This window comes from Dromiciops gliroides, chromosome 4 (assembly GCF_019393635.1).
Source record: "Dromiciops gliroides isolate mDroGli1 chromosome 4, mDroGli1.pri, whole genome shotgun sequence".
In the NCBI taxonomy this organism is placed as follows: domain Eukaryota; kingdom Metazoa; phylum Chordata; class Mammalia; order Microbiotheria; family Microbiotheriidae; genus Dromiciops; species Dromiciops gliroides.
The window spans coordinates 399,640,176-399,652,674 of NC_057864.1; the positions used below are offsets into that span (position 1 = coordinate 399,640,176).

The window sequence follows — 12,499 nt, forward strand, 5'->3', positions numbered from 1 at the left end:
GTATTCAATATATAGGGATATATAACTATATAGGTATAAAGTTTCTGTACAGTCTACAAACCTTTTTGCCCTCTTTTTATTTCTTACTCCTAGATCATGTTTTCCAAGAGTTTTTATTATTCTATCCTATGCCCACCTTTGCATTGAAGTCACTAGATATTGAAGTGTGTGTGTGTTAATTTATTTGAGGAGGGGGCAGCTAGGTGGTGCAGTAGATAAAGCACTGGCCCTGGATTCAGGAGGAACTGAGTTCAAATCCAGCCTCAGACACTTGACACTTACTAGTTGTGTGACCCTGGGCAAGTCACTTAACTCTCATTGCCCCACAAAAAAAATAAAAATAAAAATTTGAGAGGGTCTTTTCCCAGTTTTTCTTTTACTTCTCTTATTTGATTTTTTAAATTCTTTTTAAGCTCTTCCAAGATGGCTTTTTGGTCTTGAGATCAATTCATCTTCCCCTTTGAGGCTTCACATGTAGGCAATTTTAACAGTGTTATCCTCTTCTGAGTTTGTTTTGGTCTTCCCTGTCACCATAGTAACTTTTAATGGTGAGGGTACTTTTCTGTTTCTTACTCATATTTTAGCCTATTTTGTGCCTTTTAAAGTTGAGCTCTGTTCCTGGGGCAGAGAGGGCACTGTCCCAAGATGCTTTTGCTGGGGGCCAGGAACCCGATCACTGAGCAGCTCGTGGCTTGCTCCCTGCACTGGGATGGCTCAGCCTAGTTGTGCCTCTTGTGTAGTGGATAACCCAGCTGACAGATTGCCTTCTTTATTGGGGCTAACGACCTCACAACTGTCCTGCTGAGCCAGGACCAAGGCTCCTCAGAAGCTCATCTGTTCTGTGGCTAAGAGGCTCCCACTGGCTTGCCCAGACACCCTCCACACTGTGTGGCACTCTCCTTTTACCCAAGTAAGACAGGCTTTTCCTGAAGTCCTTCTAAGTTATCTGAAGCAGGAAGATTGTTTCACTCCATCTTTTTGTAGGTTCTGTAGCTTCAGAATCTGTTTAGAGGCTTGATTTAATGTTGTTTCTGAGGGAAATTTGGGAGAGCTCAGGCAACTTCCTGGCTTCTGCCATCTTGGCTCCACCCTATTTGAAAGGGTCTTAACCAGTTTTTCATAAAAGTTATTTCTGTTTTCTCATTCTTTGCAACAGATTTTGAGGCATGATCTGTAATTTATATAGTGGCTTTCTTGGAAATTACCTTTCTTATGAGATGCTGTTTCTTTTTGCCCTTAGCCACTGAATAAGAATGATTCGCTTTATCTGCCTTTCCAAAGTACACCTGTGAACCATATCTTCTATTTAGTTTAAACTTCCTCTTGTTTTTTTGTTTCATAGATAGTAACAGAAGTCAGAATTGATATTATTCAATTTCTCTAATAGTGTAGAGGCAGCTAGATGGCTCAGTGAATAGAGTGGTAGACTTGGAGTCAGGAAATCCTGAATTCAAATCCAGCCTCAGACAGCTACTAACTGTGTCACCCTGAGCAAGTCACTTAACCTGTTTACCTTAATCCACTGGAGAAAGAAATGGCAAATTATTCCAGTGTCTTTGCCAAGAAAACCCCATGGACAGTATGGTCTTGGTCTATAGGGTCCCAAAAAGTCAGACATGGTTGAACAACATACAATAGCTATGACCATTTGTTTATGATTGGACAAGGTTTTCACTTTCAGAGTACCACTAACTGTTTAGTGTTTGCAGAAGATAAAAAAAAAACACCATGATTCTTAGCATATTTTGTCCACCTTCCTATCACTTTGCCTCAGTTAACACAGAAGCTCAGGAGAAAACCACACAGGACTGAGGGTCATATCTGTGTTTTATAAAGAAACTATGAAGATATCTTTCAACAGGGTCATTGACAAAAGCAAAGGCTCTATATACACCAAAAAATTAAATCAGCATGTTTTGTTTTTTTGGTTTTTTGGGTTTTTTTTTAGTGAGGCAATTGGGGTCAAGTGACTTGCCCAGGGTCACACAGCTAGTAAGTGTTAAGTGTCTGAGGCCGGATTTGAACCCAGGTACTCCTGACTCCAGGTCCGGTGCTCTATCCACTGCGCCACCTAGCTGCCCCAGCATGTTTTGTTTTAACAAAGAGCTGCAAAAAAATTCCACTTTTGTTGGGGAATACCTAAACAAATTGTGGTACGTGAATATCCCGGGATATTATTGTGCTCTACAAAATTATTGGTGTGATCAGTACAGAGAAGGGTGGAAAGACATGAGCTGATATGAAATGAAAGAAACAGAGCCAGGAATCAAAATATACAATGACTGCAACAAGGTAAGCAGAAAGAACAACCACCACAAAATGATGAGAACTGAATATGGCAAAATTATAAAGAACAAGCTTGGCCTCCAAAAAAGTGATATGAGCAGAAACCTACCCCTGCTCCTTTGCAGATATTGGAGTCCTCAGAGATGGATTCGTTGAATACAGATTTTTGTTGTTGTTGTTGTTGTTGTTGTGTATAAAGGTTTTGTTAATTATTTTTCTCTATAAAAGAAATTCTCTATTATTAAGGACGGTTCTCTGGGAGGGAGAAGGATACAGAAACAAATTAACGATATGCAAAAACAAGAGATGCCACTAAAAATGTATTTTTTAAAAAAGAAAGCATGAGCCTAATTTTACCCGTCATCCCTTCCACCTCCTAAAACCTACCCCATAACCAGTGAGATTGGTTTTATAATTTTTGATGAACCCAGTTATGTTAACTAATTCTTCTGTATACTTCATGACCTCTCTGAGGAGGCTATAACAACAGTCTTTGTGCCTATATAGATGGAGAATAGAGATCTCGATCTTAGTATAGTCGATTTTAAAGACCTTTTACATTCTCTAATTTTCTATGAGTGAATGGCCTTACTCTTTTTTTTCACCTTTTTTTTTTTTTTGCAGGGCGATGAGGGTTAAGTGACTTGCCCAGGGTCACACAGCTAGTAAGTGTCAAGTGTCTGAGGCCGGATTTGAACTCAGGTACTCCTGAATCCAGGGCCGGTGCTTTACCACTGTGCCATCTAGCTGCCCCCGAATGGCCTTACTCTTAAGAAGCATAGCTTTTAAAGACTTAAGAAAATTTTACCACTTATGACCTAATTGGACTTTGTATATTCCCAGGTGTATTGGGGATATATACTGTTCAGTGGAATGAATTGACCAGTTAGTTAAATATTTTCAAGAGAGGGACAAATGAATTGATAGTATTTATTTTGGCCAATTTCTCTTCTCTTTCATCTCATGCAATTCTTCAGTGCAGTTTTTTTAAATTGGATGACAAGCCCATACCTAAGAAGGTTGCTGGGCATAAACTTAAAGAAAAGTTTTAGTAGGTTGCTTCTTTAAAGGGCCTTCTTTGGGAAATATTATCAAAGGAATAGTTTAGGAAGAGGAGCTATAGTCCATAAGCATTATGCTTCATCATGGTGAGCATACAGTCATTCCTTAGAAGGCCATTCATGTTAGTCTGAGATATTTTCTGCCTCTTTCTACTGAGCAAGAGAGATTATATCCACATCCTTTTTCCTTACCACATCCTTACCTCTTTTCCCTTCTAAGAGTTGTGAGAAATACATTCTTTTTTTCCATTATTGTCATCAACACTCATTTATTTCAAACTTGTCTGAAGATTAGTATATTACCTATTACAAGATTTGTAGTTTGTAAACTGGAATCCCTATCTGTAAAAAGCTTATTATCTGACATTTTAGGATTATGGGATTTATCATACCACTAGTTGAGCCCTTTACCAACACAAGTTACTCAGCATGTTTAAAAAAAAGAAACGTCTTTTGGTTTTTTGTTTTGTTTTTAATGCTAACTAAGTCTTGTTGGAGCTATTCCCCAGAAATTGAACTGCTTCTTTTGTTGTTCTGATAGTTTGTGGTACCAAATATGGGTTGCTAAAATATCATATTCCTTTCCTTCCTTCTAGTTTACCCATAAATATTACTAAAGGCAAAAGGCCTTTTTTAAAAAAGAAAGAAAAATAGCATTCTTTAGAAGAGAACTGACTACTTCCTTACTTGATTTATCAAAAGAACTCCCCTTTTGTAATCGAAGGGCTGACGTTGATATTAACATAGCGAAAAAAAAAATCCTTTCTCAAGGTTTCAGATTCTATGATCCTTACAAAACACATAGACTTATGGTAGTTGCTTATAGAGATATCCTGTCCTGAAACTATTTCTGATAAAGACATTTTTTGTTCTTCATTTTACCCTTTTGGGATTTGTATGCAGTTTGTTTGTTTGGGTTTTGGTAGTTTCCTTGGGTCCAGCTGTTCATAAGAAATGTAAGCTCATTTTGAGTTTAGCTTTTGCATTCCAAGCAGATATCAGTCCATCAATACCAGCTCCTCGTGCTTTGTTATTTGTGTGACAGAGAGCTTTCTTCATGAGAACGCTGTTGATCTTTGGTGTCATTCAGAGTATAAGCTAGTCATACTCGATTTTGTTTTGATGTTTTTCTGTTCCACTAGAAAGCAGTGATGAAAAGAAGGTAAAATTTCTAGCAGGAAGGCTGTTAGGATAAAGGGGCATTCAGCATCTCCATTATACACAACCCCATCATTAGCAGCAATGTATACCCATAAAGGCCCTTCCAAAGGCATTATTACTTCCAGGGAAGGATCTCTGAGGCCACATTACTTTTCACTGATTGTCTTGGCATCCTAGTCTGCTTGTACAAACAAACAGATAATAACCTGCTTAAGATATTTTGCATCAAAATGAATAAGCTTACAAAGCTATTGTTATGTAACTGTGCACTATGGTTTTTCCTTGTTTTGGATAAAGAACTACCCTTAATTAAGGTAGTTGGACATTCATAGAGTCTGAATTGTCAAAAGGATTTCATGTACAGCTATTGTTGGGCCATTCTTAAGATTCCTGGCAGGTAGGGTTGGTATACCTTGTTACAGATTTATACCATTCTAGTAAGATCTAGCTCTCTTTTTAAGGTTACCCAAATAATACCTATCCATTTAAAAATTTTTAAAAAGATCTTAAGGCCTTGTTTTTTGGTTCTGAGATTCTCTGATTGTAGGAAACAGGTTTAAGACCCTATTCCATGGGGCAGCTAGGTAGTACAGTGGATAAAGCAGCAGCCCTGGATTCAGGAGGACCTGAGTTCAAATCCAGCCTCAGACACTTGACAGTGACTAGCTGTGTGACCCTGGACAAGTCACTTAACCCTCATTGCTCCGCAAAAAAAAAAAAAGAAGAAGAAGAAAGAAAGAAAGAAAAGAGCTTATTCCAAAACCATGCGAGGTTACAGCTAGGAATAATCTGGGAATCAGAGGCTGTATCATCTCTGAAGAATTTTTTGGCCTGGAGATTGAGCATCCATTTAGATGAATTACTCACTCTATTTTATTCGTTATTTACAGGTACCAGCTTGAGCCTATGCTAAGAGGCCCCTGTAGGGATGGTGGGGGATGGGTGCAAATGCAGGGAAAGTTTGGGGGCTTTTATTGCCACTTGAGTGTGTATATATTTTTAAAGTTGTCTATCACAAGGAAGTTTCACATCTGTTTACTACATCCTATCTTGGCAAGGCTTTAAGCAGATGTTGGTTCGTTTTGCTGAACTTGTTTCTTCCTCTTTTTTATATATAAGTAATAGCCTTCTGGGAGGAATGCAGTAGGAAATGTAGGTGATGTGAGAAAAGTTATCAATAAAAATGTTATTTTTAAAAAATTAATACAGCAAAGCCCCCAAGGGAAGGGCATTAGGTTTCCTAAGTAGAGGATAACCAGCCTCATGTGGAAATGGAACAGGTCTGAGCTCCCCATGCCATTCAGAGGGGCACAAGGCCTGTAAGCAGCCCCTGTACTTTAAGCCTGGGCCAGATAGATAGGGAAAGCCAGTCTTTACAATTCAATGAATAAATGAAAAATGTTTAAAAGACAAAAAAAGCCCAAGTCTAAGCAGTCAGTACAGATGCTTATGAAAACAATCCAAATATATCTTCTCACCCTGCCTATCCTTCCATCCTTCTTAGAGACTTTTGCATCCTGTTCCTCAACTCAAAATCAGCTTGTCTTGCTTTTGTCCACATTATCAGCTTCCAAACACCTTCAACGAGCTTCCACATTTTCTTCCGTTATTTCACAAAAGAGATAAAAGTAATTTGACCCAGAGGCCAAAAAGATCAAACAAGGAAGTTTGTGTATACAGATGTTTTGTTATTATTGTAGAGTTAGATACTCAGACTGTTCTGTCTTTAATCTATACAACTCTGGTTTTACCTGAAGGGTTTTACAATTTCTGTAATTAGAAGTCGGAATAGGGGGTGGAGGATAACTAAGCCCTTTGTGATTTTGAACTGGCAGCCCTCTGGCTTTTAAATTCTTCAGTCAGATCAATACTCACATATATATATATATACATACAAGAAAGTGCTCCTAAAATCAAGCATTTATGCTTAGAGCCTCCATGTTCCCTAGGAACTATAACAAAAAAGGAAATTCCTAACCACTTTGCCAGAGCAAGTATCTCCTTTATTCCCAACTTCCCAACAAAAAATGCTAAAAAGAATACTAAAACTCACTTTAAAAATATTTTCAGACTCATTCAAAACTTTTTAAAAGCCAGCTTTTATTTTTAGGTAATTCTCTGAAAATGGCTGACGTACACTATGCATGACCCTCATTTCACCCAATCTTTGTAACTCTGGGGAAAGAATTGTAAATTAATTTTTTGAAAATGGAATCATTGAACTAATATTGTCATTCTGGAGGAGTTTTGTCTTTTTTTCTTTTTCTTTTAATTTTTTTTGGCAGGGCAGTGGAGGGTTAAGTGACTTGCCCAGGGTCATACAGCTAGTAAGTGTCAAGTGTCTGAGGCCAAATTTGAACTCAGGTCCTCCTGAATCCAGGGCTGGTGCTTTATCCACTGCACCACCTACCTGCCTCCTGTCTTCATTTTTAATCAGTCATTATAGAAGCTCGTAATACCTTTCTCTTTCATTGCTTTTACAAAGCTCTCCTCCCTGTCAGGACCAGAGTTCCAGGAGGAGACACCTTTGTTCCTTGCCCTGGGTTCATATGCAGTTCTCTCCCCTTTAGCCCAACCACTCTACTGAAACTGCTTCTTTCAAGATTAACTGACCTTCCAAGGAAGGAAACTGCTAAATCTGATGACTTTTTTCTTAGTCATCAATCATCCTACTCAAACTTCCTGCAGCTTTTGACACTGTTGACCACCCCTTCCTCCCATACACTGACCTCTCTTGGCTTCTTCATCACTATTCTGTCTTATTCAGCCTGCCTGACCACTCCTCAGTCTCCTTGGCTGTATCATCCTCCTATTAAAATGGACTTCCCTCAAAGTAACATCCAGGCGGGGCAGCTAGGTGGCGCAGTGGATAAGCACCGGCCTTGGAGTCCGGCCTCAGACACTTAACACTTACTAGCTGTGTGACCCTGGGCAAGTCACTTAACCCCAATTGCCTGACTTAAAAAAAAAAAAAGTAACATCCGGGCTCAAATTAACACTCAGCACTTGTAGTGACGTTGCCAATTTTTTCTCTTCTCTCCCCCCTTTTCTCTCTCTTTTATTCACTTTTATTCTATTCTTCTCACCCAAGAGATATTTCTGCCCTTACTCTCTCTGTCTCTCAGGCCCTGAATGTGCATGGCGGCTGGGTCTGGGGGAGGAGAAGGAATAGTCCTCATTGCTCTGGTCATTTTGTCAAATTGACCTTTTTTCCCAAATGGCTGAAGCCATTCACAGTAATACCAGCAGTGCATTAGTGTGCCTCCCCCATTTGTCATTTTCCTCTCATCATCTTGGTCATCTTGTTGGGTGTGAAGTAGAACCTCAGAGTTGGTTTAATTTTCATTTTTCTAATTAATATTTATTTGGAGTGGATACCACCCTCTCTCTTGATCTCATTAGCTACCATGGGATCAGTCATATCCATGAAGAAGCCCAAATCTAATATCCAGCACTTGCCTCTAGTCCCACATTACCAACTGCTTGCTGAACTCAATGTGTCTAAAACATAACTTACTATATTATTCCCTAAATCTTTCCCTCCTCTAGTCTTACCTATTTCTGTCCAGGGAACCATCATCCTACCAGTAAACCTTGGAGTCACTTTTGACTTTCTCCTTTATCTCCCATAGCTAGCTTTTGTATCTAGTCTATCTTTGCAGTATCTCTGAATTAATTTCCTTTCATCCATTCATACATCCATTCCTTTATCATCTCTTGTCATGGATTATGCTAATAGCTTCCACTCTGTCCAATCAGTCTTCCATGCAGCTGCAAATTAATATTCCTAAAATAAGTCAGTGGTTTCCTATTGCCTCTCTGATAAAATATAAACTCCTCAGTCTGTAGTTCAAAAGCTTCTATAGGGGCAGGTAGGTGGCGCAGTGAATAAAGCACTGGCCCTGGATTCAGGAGATCCTGAGTTCAAATCTGGCCTCAAACACTTGCCACTTACTAGCTGTGCGACCCTAGGCAAATCACTTTTAACCCTCATTGCCCCACCCAAAAAAAAATCCTCTATAATTTTGCCTCTACCTAACTTTCCAGACTTTTTTTTTTATTTATTTTCCAGAGTATTTTATTTTACTTCTCTCTACTCAGTGTTTGTTCCAGCCAGGATGACCTAAAATATTACATGCCAATTTCAACATGCTGTCTCCCATCTCTCACCTTTCCTTCCATTTCTGCCTCTCCCCCCCCCCCCCCCCCCGCCTTTACTTCTACCTCTTAGAGTGCCGAGCTTCCTTCAGGTTTAAGCCCAATCCAGAATGAACCAACAAGGGACCATCCTAGGCATTGGAGATACAAAGACAAAAAGAAAAACTCCCTGCCTTCAGTGAGCTTATATTCTACTAGGAGAAAGTGTGGCTAAGTGAATAGAGGAGTGTGTGTGTGTGTGTGTGTGTGTGTGTACACACACACACACACACACACACACACGATGAATTGAGGAAGGAGAAAACAGAGGAAGCCCTTCTTGATCCTCTTTTCCCTTCAGTTGTTAATGCTCTGTCCATCCTGAGATGACTGTTTTTATATATCTGGATTTCATAATCCTAGACTAGAGCTGGAAGGTCTTTGTGAAGTTATCTAATTCAGCCCCTTCATTTTGTAGAAGATTCTTTTTTTTTTTTTTGCGGGGCAATGGGGGTTAAGTGACTTGCCCAGGGTCACACAGCTAGTAAGTGTCAAGTGTCTGAGGCCGGATTTGAACTCGGGTCCTCCTGAATCCAGGGCCGGTGCTTTATCCACTGCGCCACCTAGCCGCCCCCAGCTCCTTCATTTTACAAATGAAAAGACAAGATGTAAAGTCATTTGCCTAAAGTCTTACAGCTAGTAAGTAAATGACCGAGCTACAGATTCGAACCTGGGACTGCCAATCCAAATCCCGCAACACCCTTCCGGACCTCCTAACTCATTCCCTCCACTGCTCCTCACTCTCAGTATGGAGCATCTCCCTGGGTAAGAGTTTACGAATCATTATGCTCTAATCCAGTATTGCTCTTGGCTGCTGTACCTTCCCACTTGGCCGGAAGATCTAATGTCTGCAGTCTGGGGCAGTTTCTAGACCACTTGCTGTAGTGACTGATTTTACATTGGATAAACTTCAGGAAATAGCCATCATCAATGTGGATGTCTGCCCTTTTGCTTGTTGGCCACTTCTTTTTTTTTTTGTACTAGCCCTTTGTTTAAAGAAATCAAGTTTGAGTTGTTTCCATTAAATAAATGAATTGTGTCGTATTTAAACGTTCTAGAGGGCCGTAGCATTTAGAGACATATGTGATAATTCTTTCAAGAAAAGAGTCCTTTGGAAAAAAGTAAATCGTTTCCCTTCTTTTGTGGAAATCTACATTTTCTTACATAAGGATCATTGTCATACAGAGCAAGGTACACTTGCCATGCTGAAATTTTCTCTCACCTCCTAGACCAGAAAGTTCAGGACCTGGTGCTCTCAGTCTAGCTTCGTTTCTTCCTGCAGAGTACTTTGTTTGTATCACTTGCATGAAACTTGCCCTTTTCCTCTGCCGTTTATCTTGTTTTGGGGGCTTCTGTGACTGCATTGTGGTGTGGGGCTGCGATTTTGAAAAATGATATTATGCCAGTACATTGGAAACTAGCTAGTTTTTCTTGCATGTTTGTGGACAAATGCATGCTGGAGTCACCTCCTTTGGCTCTCTCTGCCATGAATTTGCTCTTTCCTGCTAATAGCGATGGTATGCTTTTAATTTTTGTTCACAGAGCACTTTTTATTTTAAGGGGGATATTTTGACTCAGATTGGCTGCATCGAAAGCCTCAAGCAGTCACCACCTTCATCTTCTTCTCCTTCTCCTTCTTCTATAAACGAGGTAAAAGAAAATCTTGAATGCAAGGAAAAGCTACAATTTAAATAGACCCCTTTTCCCAAAATAAAGTCATTCTCCCCTGGAAAGTAACTGAGCATTGCTATTTATAACATGAGGGAATATAGGATGCAGAGTAGCTTATAAATCTTTTTAGTGTGGTTTGATTGTGCCCTCATGGAAATGTGCTTCTTTGAGGGCCTAGGGGGAATCTAATAATCTTAATCTAATAACATTATCAACTGGGGGATCTGTTACATTTGACAGTAGTGCAATCTTGACAGATGGTACCCAACAACTACCACAGGTCTTTCTTTGAAAATAGTCTTGTAAATGTATTAAGCAAAGGAAATTCAAACATACATTGATCATAATCAGGAAATGTTTGCCCACATCCAGGTTTTCAAATCAGTGTTCATCAGATTGAGAATTGGCTCACAAAGATAACCTTAGGAATTCAGCTTTTAACAACTTCTAATAGTAAATCTCAGAAACACCATAGTCAGGGAGAGAAGACATAGGCAGAAGGGAGAAGAACTGAGCGAAGATTTGTGAGGGGGAAGAAAATATACATGGGCAGAATATTGTTTTTAGTACATTTAGAAATGAAAGTGGCCTCCATTTGCCGTGAAAGAGTCCCTGGGAAGATAGATAGATATCATTGGCATTCTTCATTTTCCTCCAGTAGGGATGTTTTATATGTTTTCATTCTAACATAACTTTTTTCAGTTTGTTTTCAGAAATAAGTTTCTTAATAGACATGCTAGTTGCACCAAACAGCAGTATAAAACAAACACTTCTCTAAGGGATCTCCTTCAAGGGCCAGCCTAATTTGCAGAGGAAGGGAGGTGAGGGGAATCCCTGTGTGGACCTCCTGTCAAAAAGTACTCTGCCAAATTTTGGTCTGGAAATTACAGATCTTGCAGGGCTCTTCTGGTCCTTGTTTCTTCTATTTCTGGATAAAGTTTGTTCCCAGAACTGTCAGGTCTTAAATTGAGTGTCAGAAGGGACCTTAGAGCCTGTCTATTGTAACCTCTTCATCTTGCTGATGTTATTGAAGTAGCCTGGAGATGCAAAGAGACACCCCACAGCAAGTGGCAGAGCAGACGCCACTGTGACTGGGGCCCTGTGTCTCCAAGGTCAGGGTTCTTCCCACTGCGCCATCTTATTTCCTAATTCCTGCAGTATTTCTTCATGCTCCCTGAGTGATGTAAGAATCAGGCCTCCAGTCAGCTGGTAGAGGATGCCCTCTCTCAAGAGAAGAAAACATTGAGGGTTTCACAGTGCTTCTCAATCTTTCCCACAGCTCCTATATCTCCTCTTTGGATTGATTCAGCATCACTATTAGGTCTTCAGTATGTCTGACTTAGGGCAGCCAGATGGTGAAGTGGATAGAGTGCCAGGCCTGGAATAAGGAAGACTCATCTTTGTGAGTTCAAATCTAGCCTCTGATATTTCCTAACTGTGTGGCCCTGGGCAAGTCACTTCACCCTTTTTGCCTCGATTTTCTCATCTATCACATGAGCTGGAGAAGGAAATGGCAAACCTCTTCAATATCTCTGCCAAGAAAACCCCAAATTGAGTCAGACACGACTGAAATGATTGAACAGTGTCTTTCATGAGCATTCTGTAAACAAACTGCTTGCAAGTTTTATATGCTTAGAGGTCATGCAAAAGTGGATTGAATTTTTAATGGAAGAGGAAGATAAGGAGTATGACTTTTAAACCTGGTAGGGTTGCAAGCGTTGAAACATTGACTTGGAGAGCTAAAAGGAGCCTATGCGGCTGTCTCATCCAACCTCTTCTTCTTACGTATAAGGAAACTGAGTCTCAGAGAGGATAAGTGACTTTTTTAGGATCACAGTAGAGCCAGGATTTGCACTCAGTTTCTCTGATTGAAAATCCTATTGTCTTTCCTAAGTGGGTAGTTAACATTATATTACTGGCATGAAACAGTGTTAACAAAAAAGTTGCCATGTAAGACTTGTTTGGAAGGGGAAAGATTACTATTTTCACTATCATCTGTATCTGACCCAGGCCTGAAAAAAGGCTGTCCAGAGGAAGTAAAAAATCCTCTAAACCCACCCTTTTCATCATCTATATAAAAAGTTTCCTAACCCAAATGAAGGAGATTTGCCTAAGTCAGGGAA

The 12,499-nt window shown here is 39.8% G+C and overlaps 1 protein-coding gene across 5 annotated transcripts in view; it reads left to right on the forward strand.

Moving 5' to 3' along the window:
- The window catches only part of SNX9 (sorting nexin 9), a 136,444-nt gene that overhangs the window by 67,059 nt on the left and 56,886 nt on the right, over positions 1-12,499 (forward strand). For 3 of the 5 annotated variants that reach the window (XM_043962894.1, XM_043962893.1, XM_043962892.1), the window contains exon 5: positions 10,266-10,355. The exons of the other annotated variants lie outside the window; for them this stretch is intronic. In XM_043962894.1, coding sequence (XP_043818829.1) covers positions 10,266-10,355 — 90 coding nt within the window. The remainder of the gene's footprint in view (positions 1-10,265; positions 10,356-12,499) is intronic. 5 annotated transcript variants of the gene reach the window in all.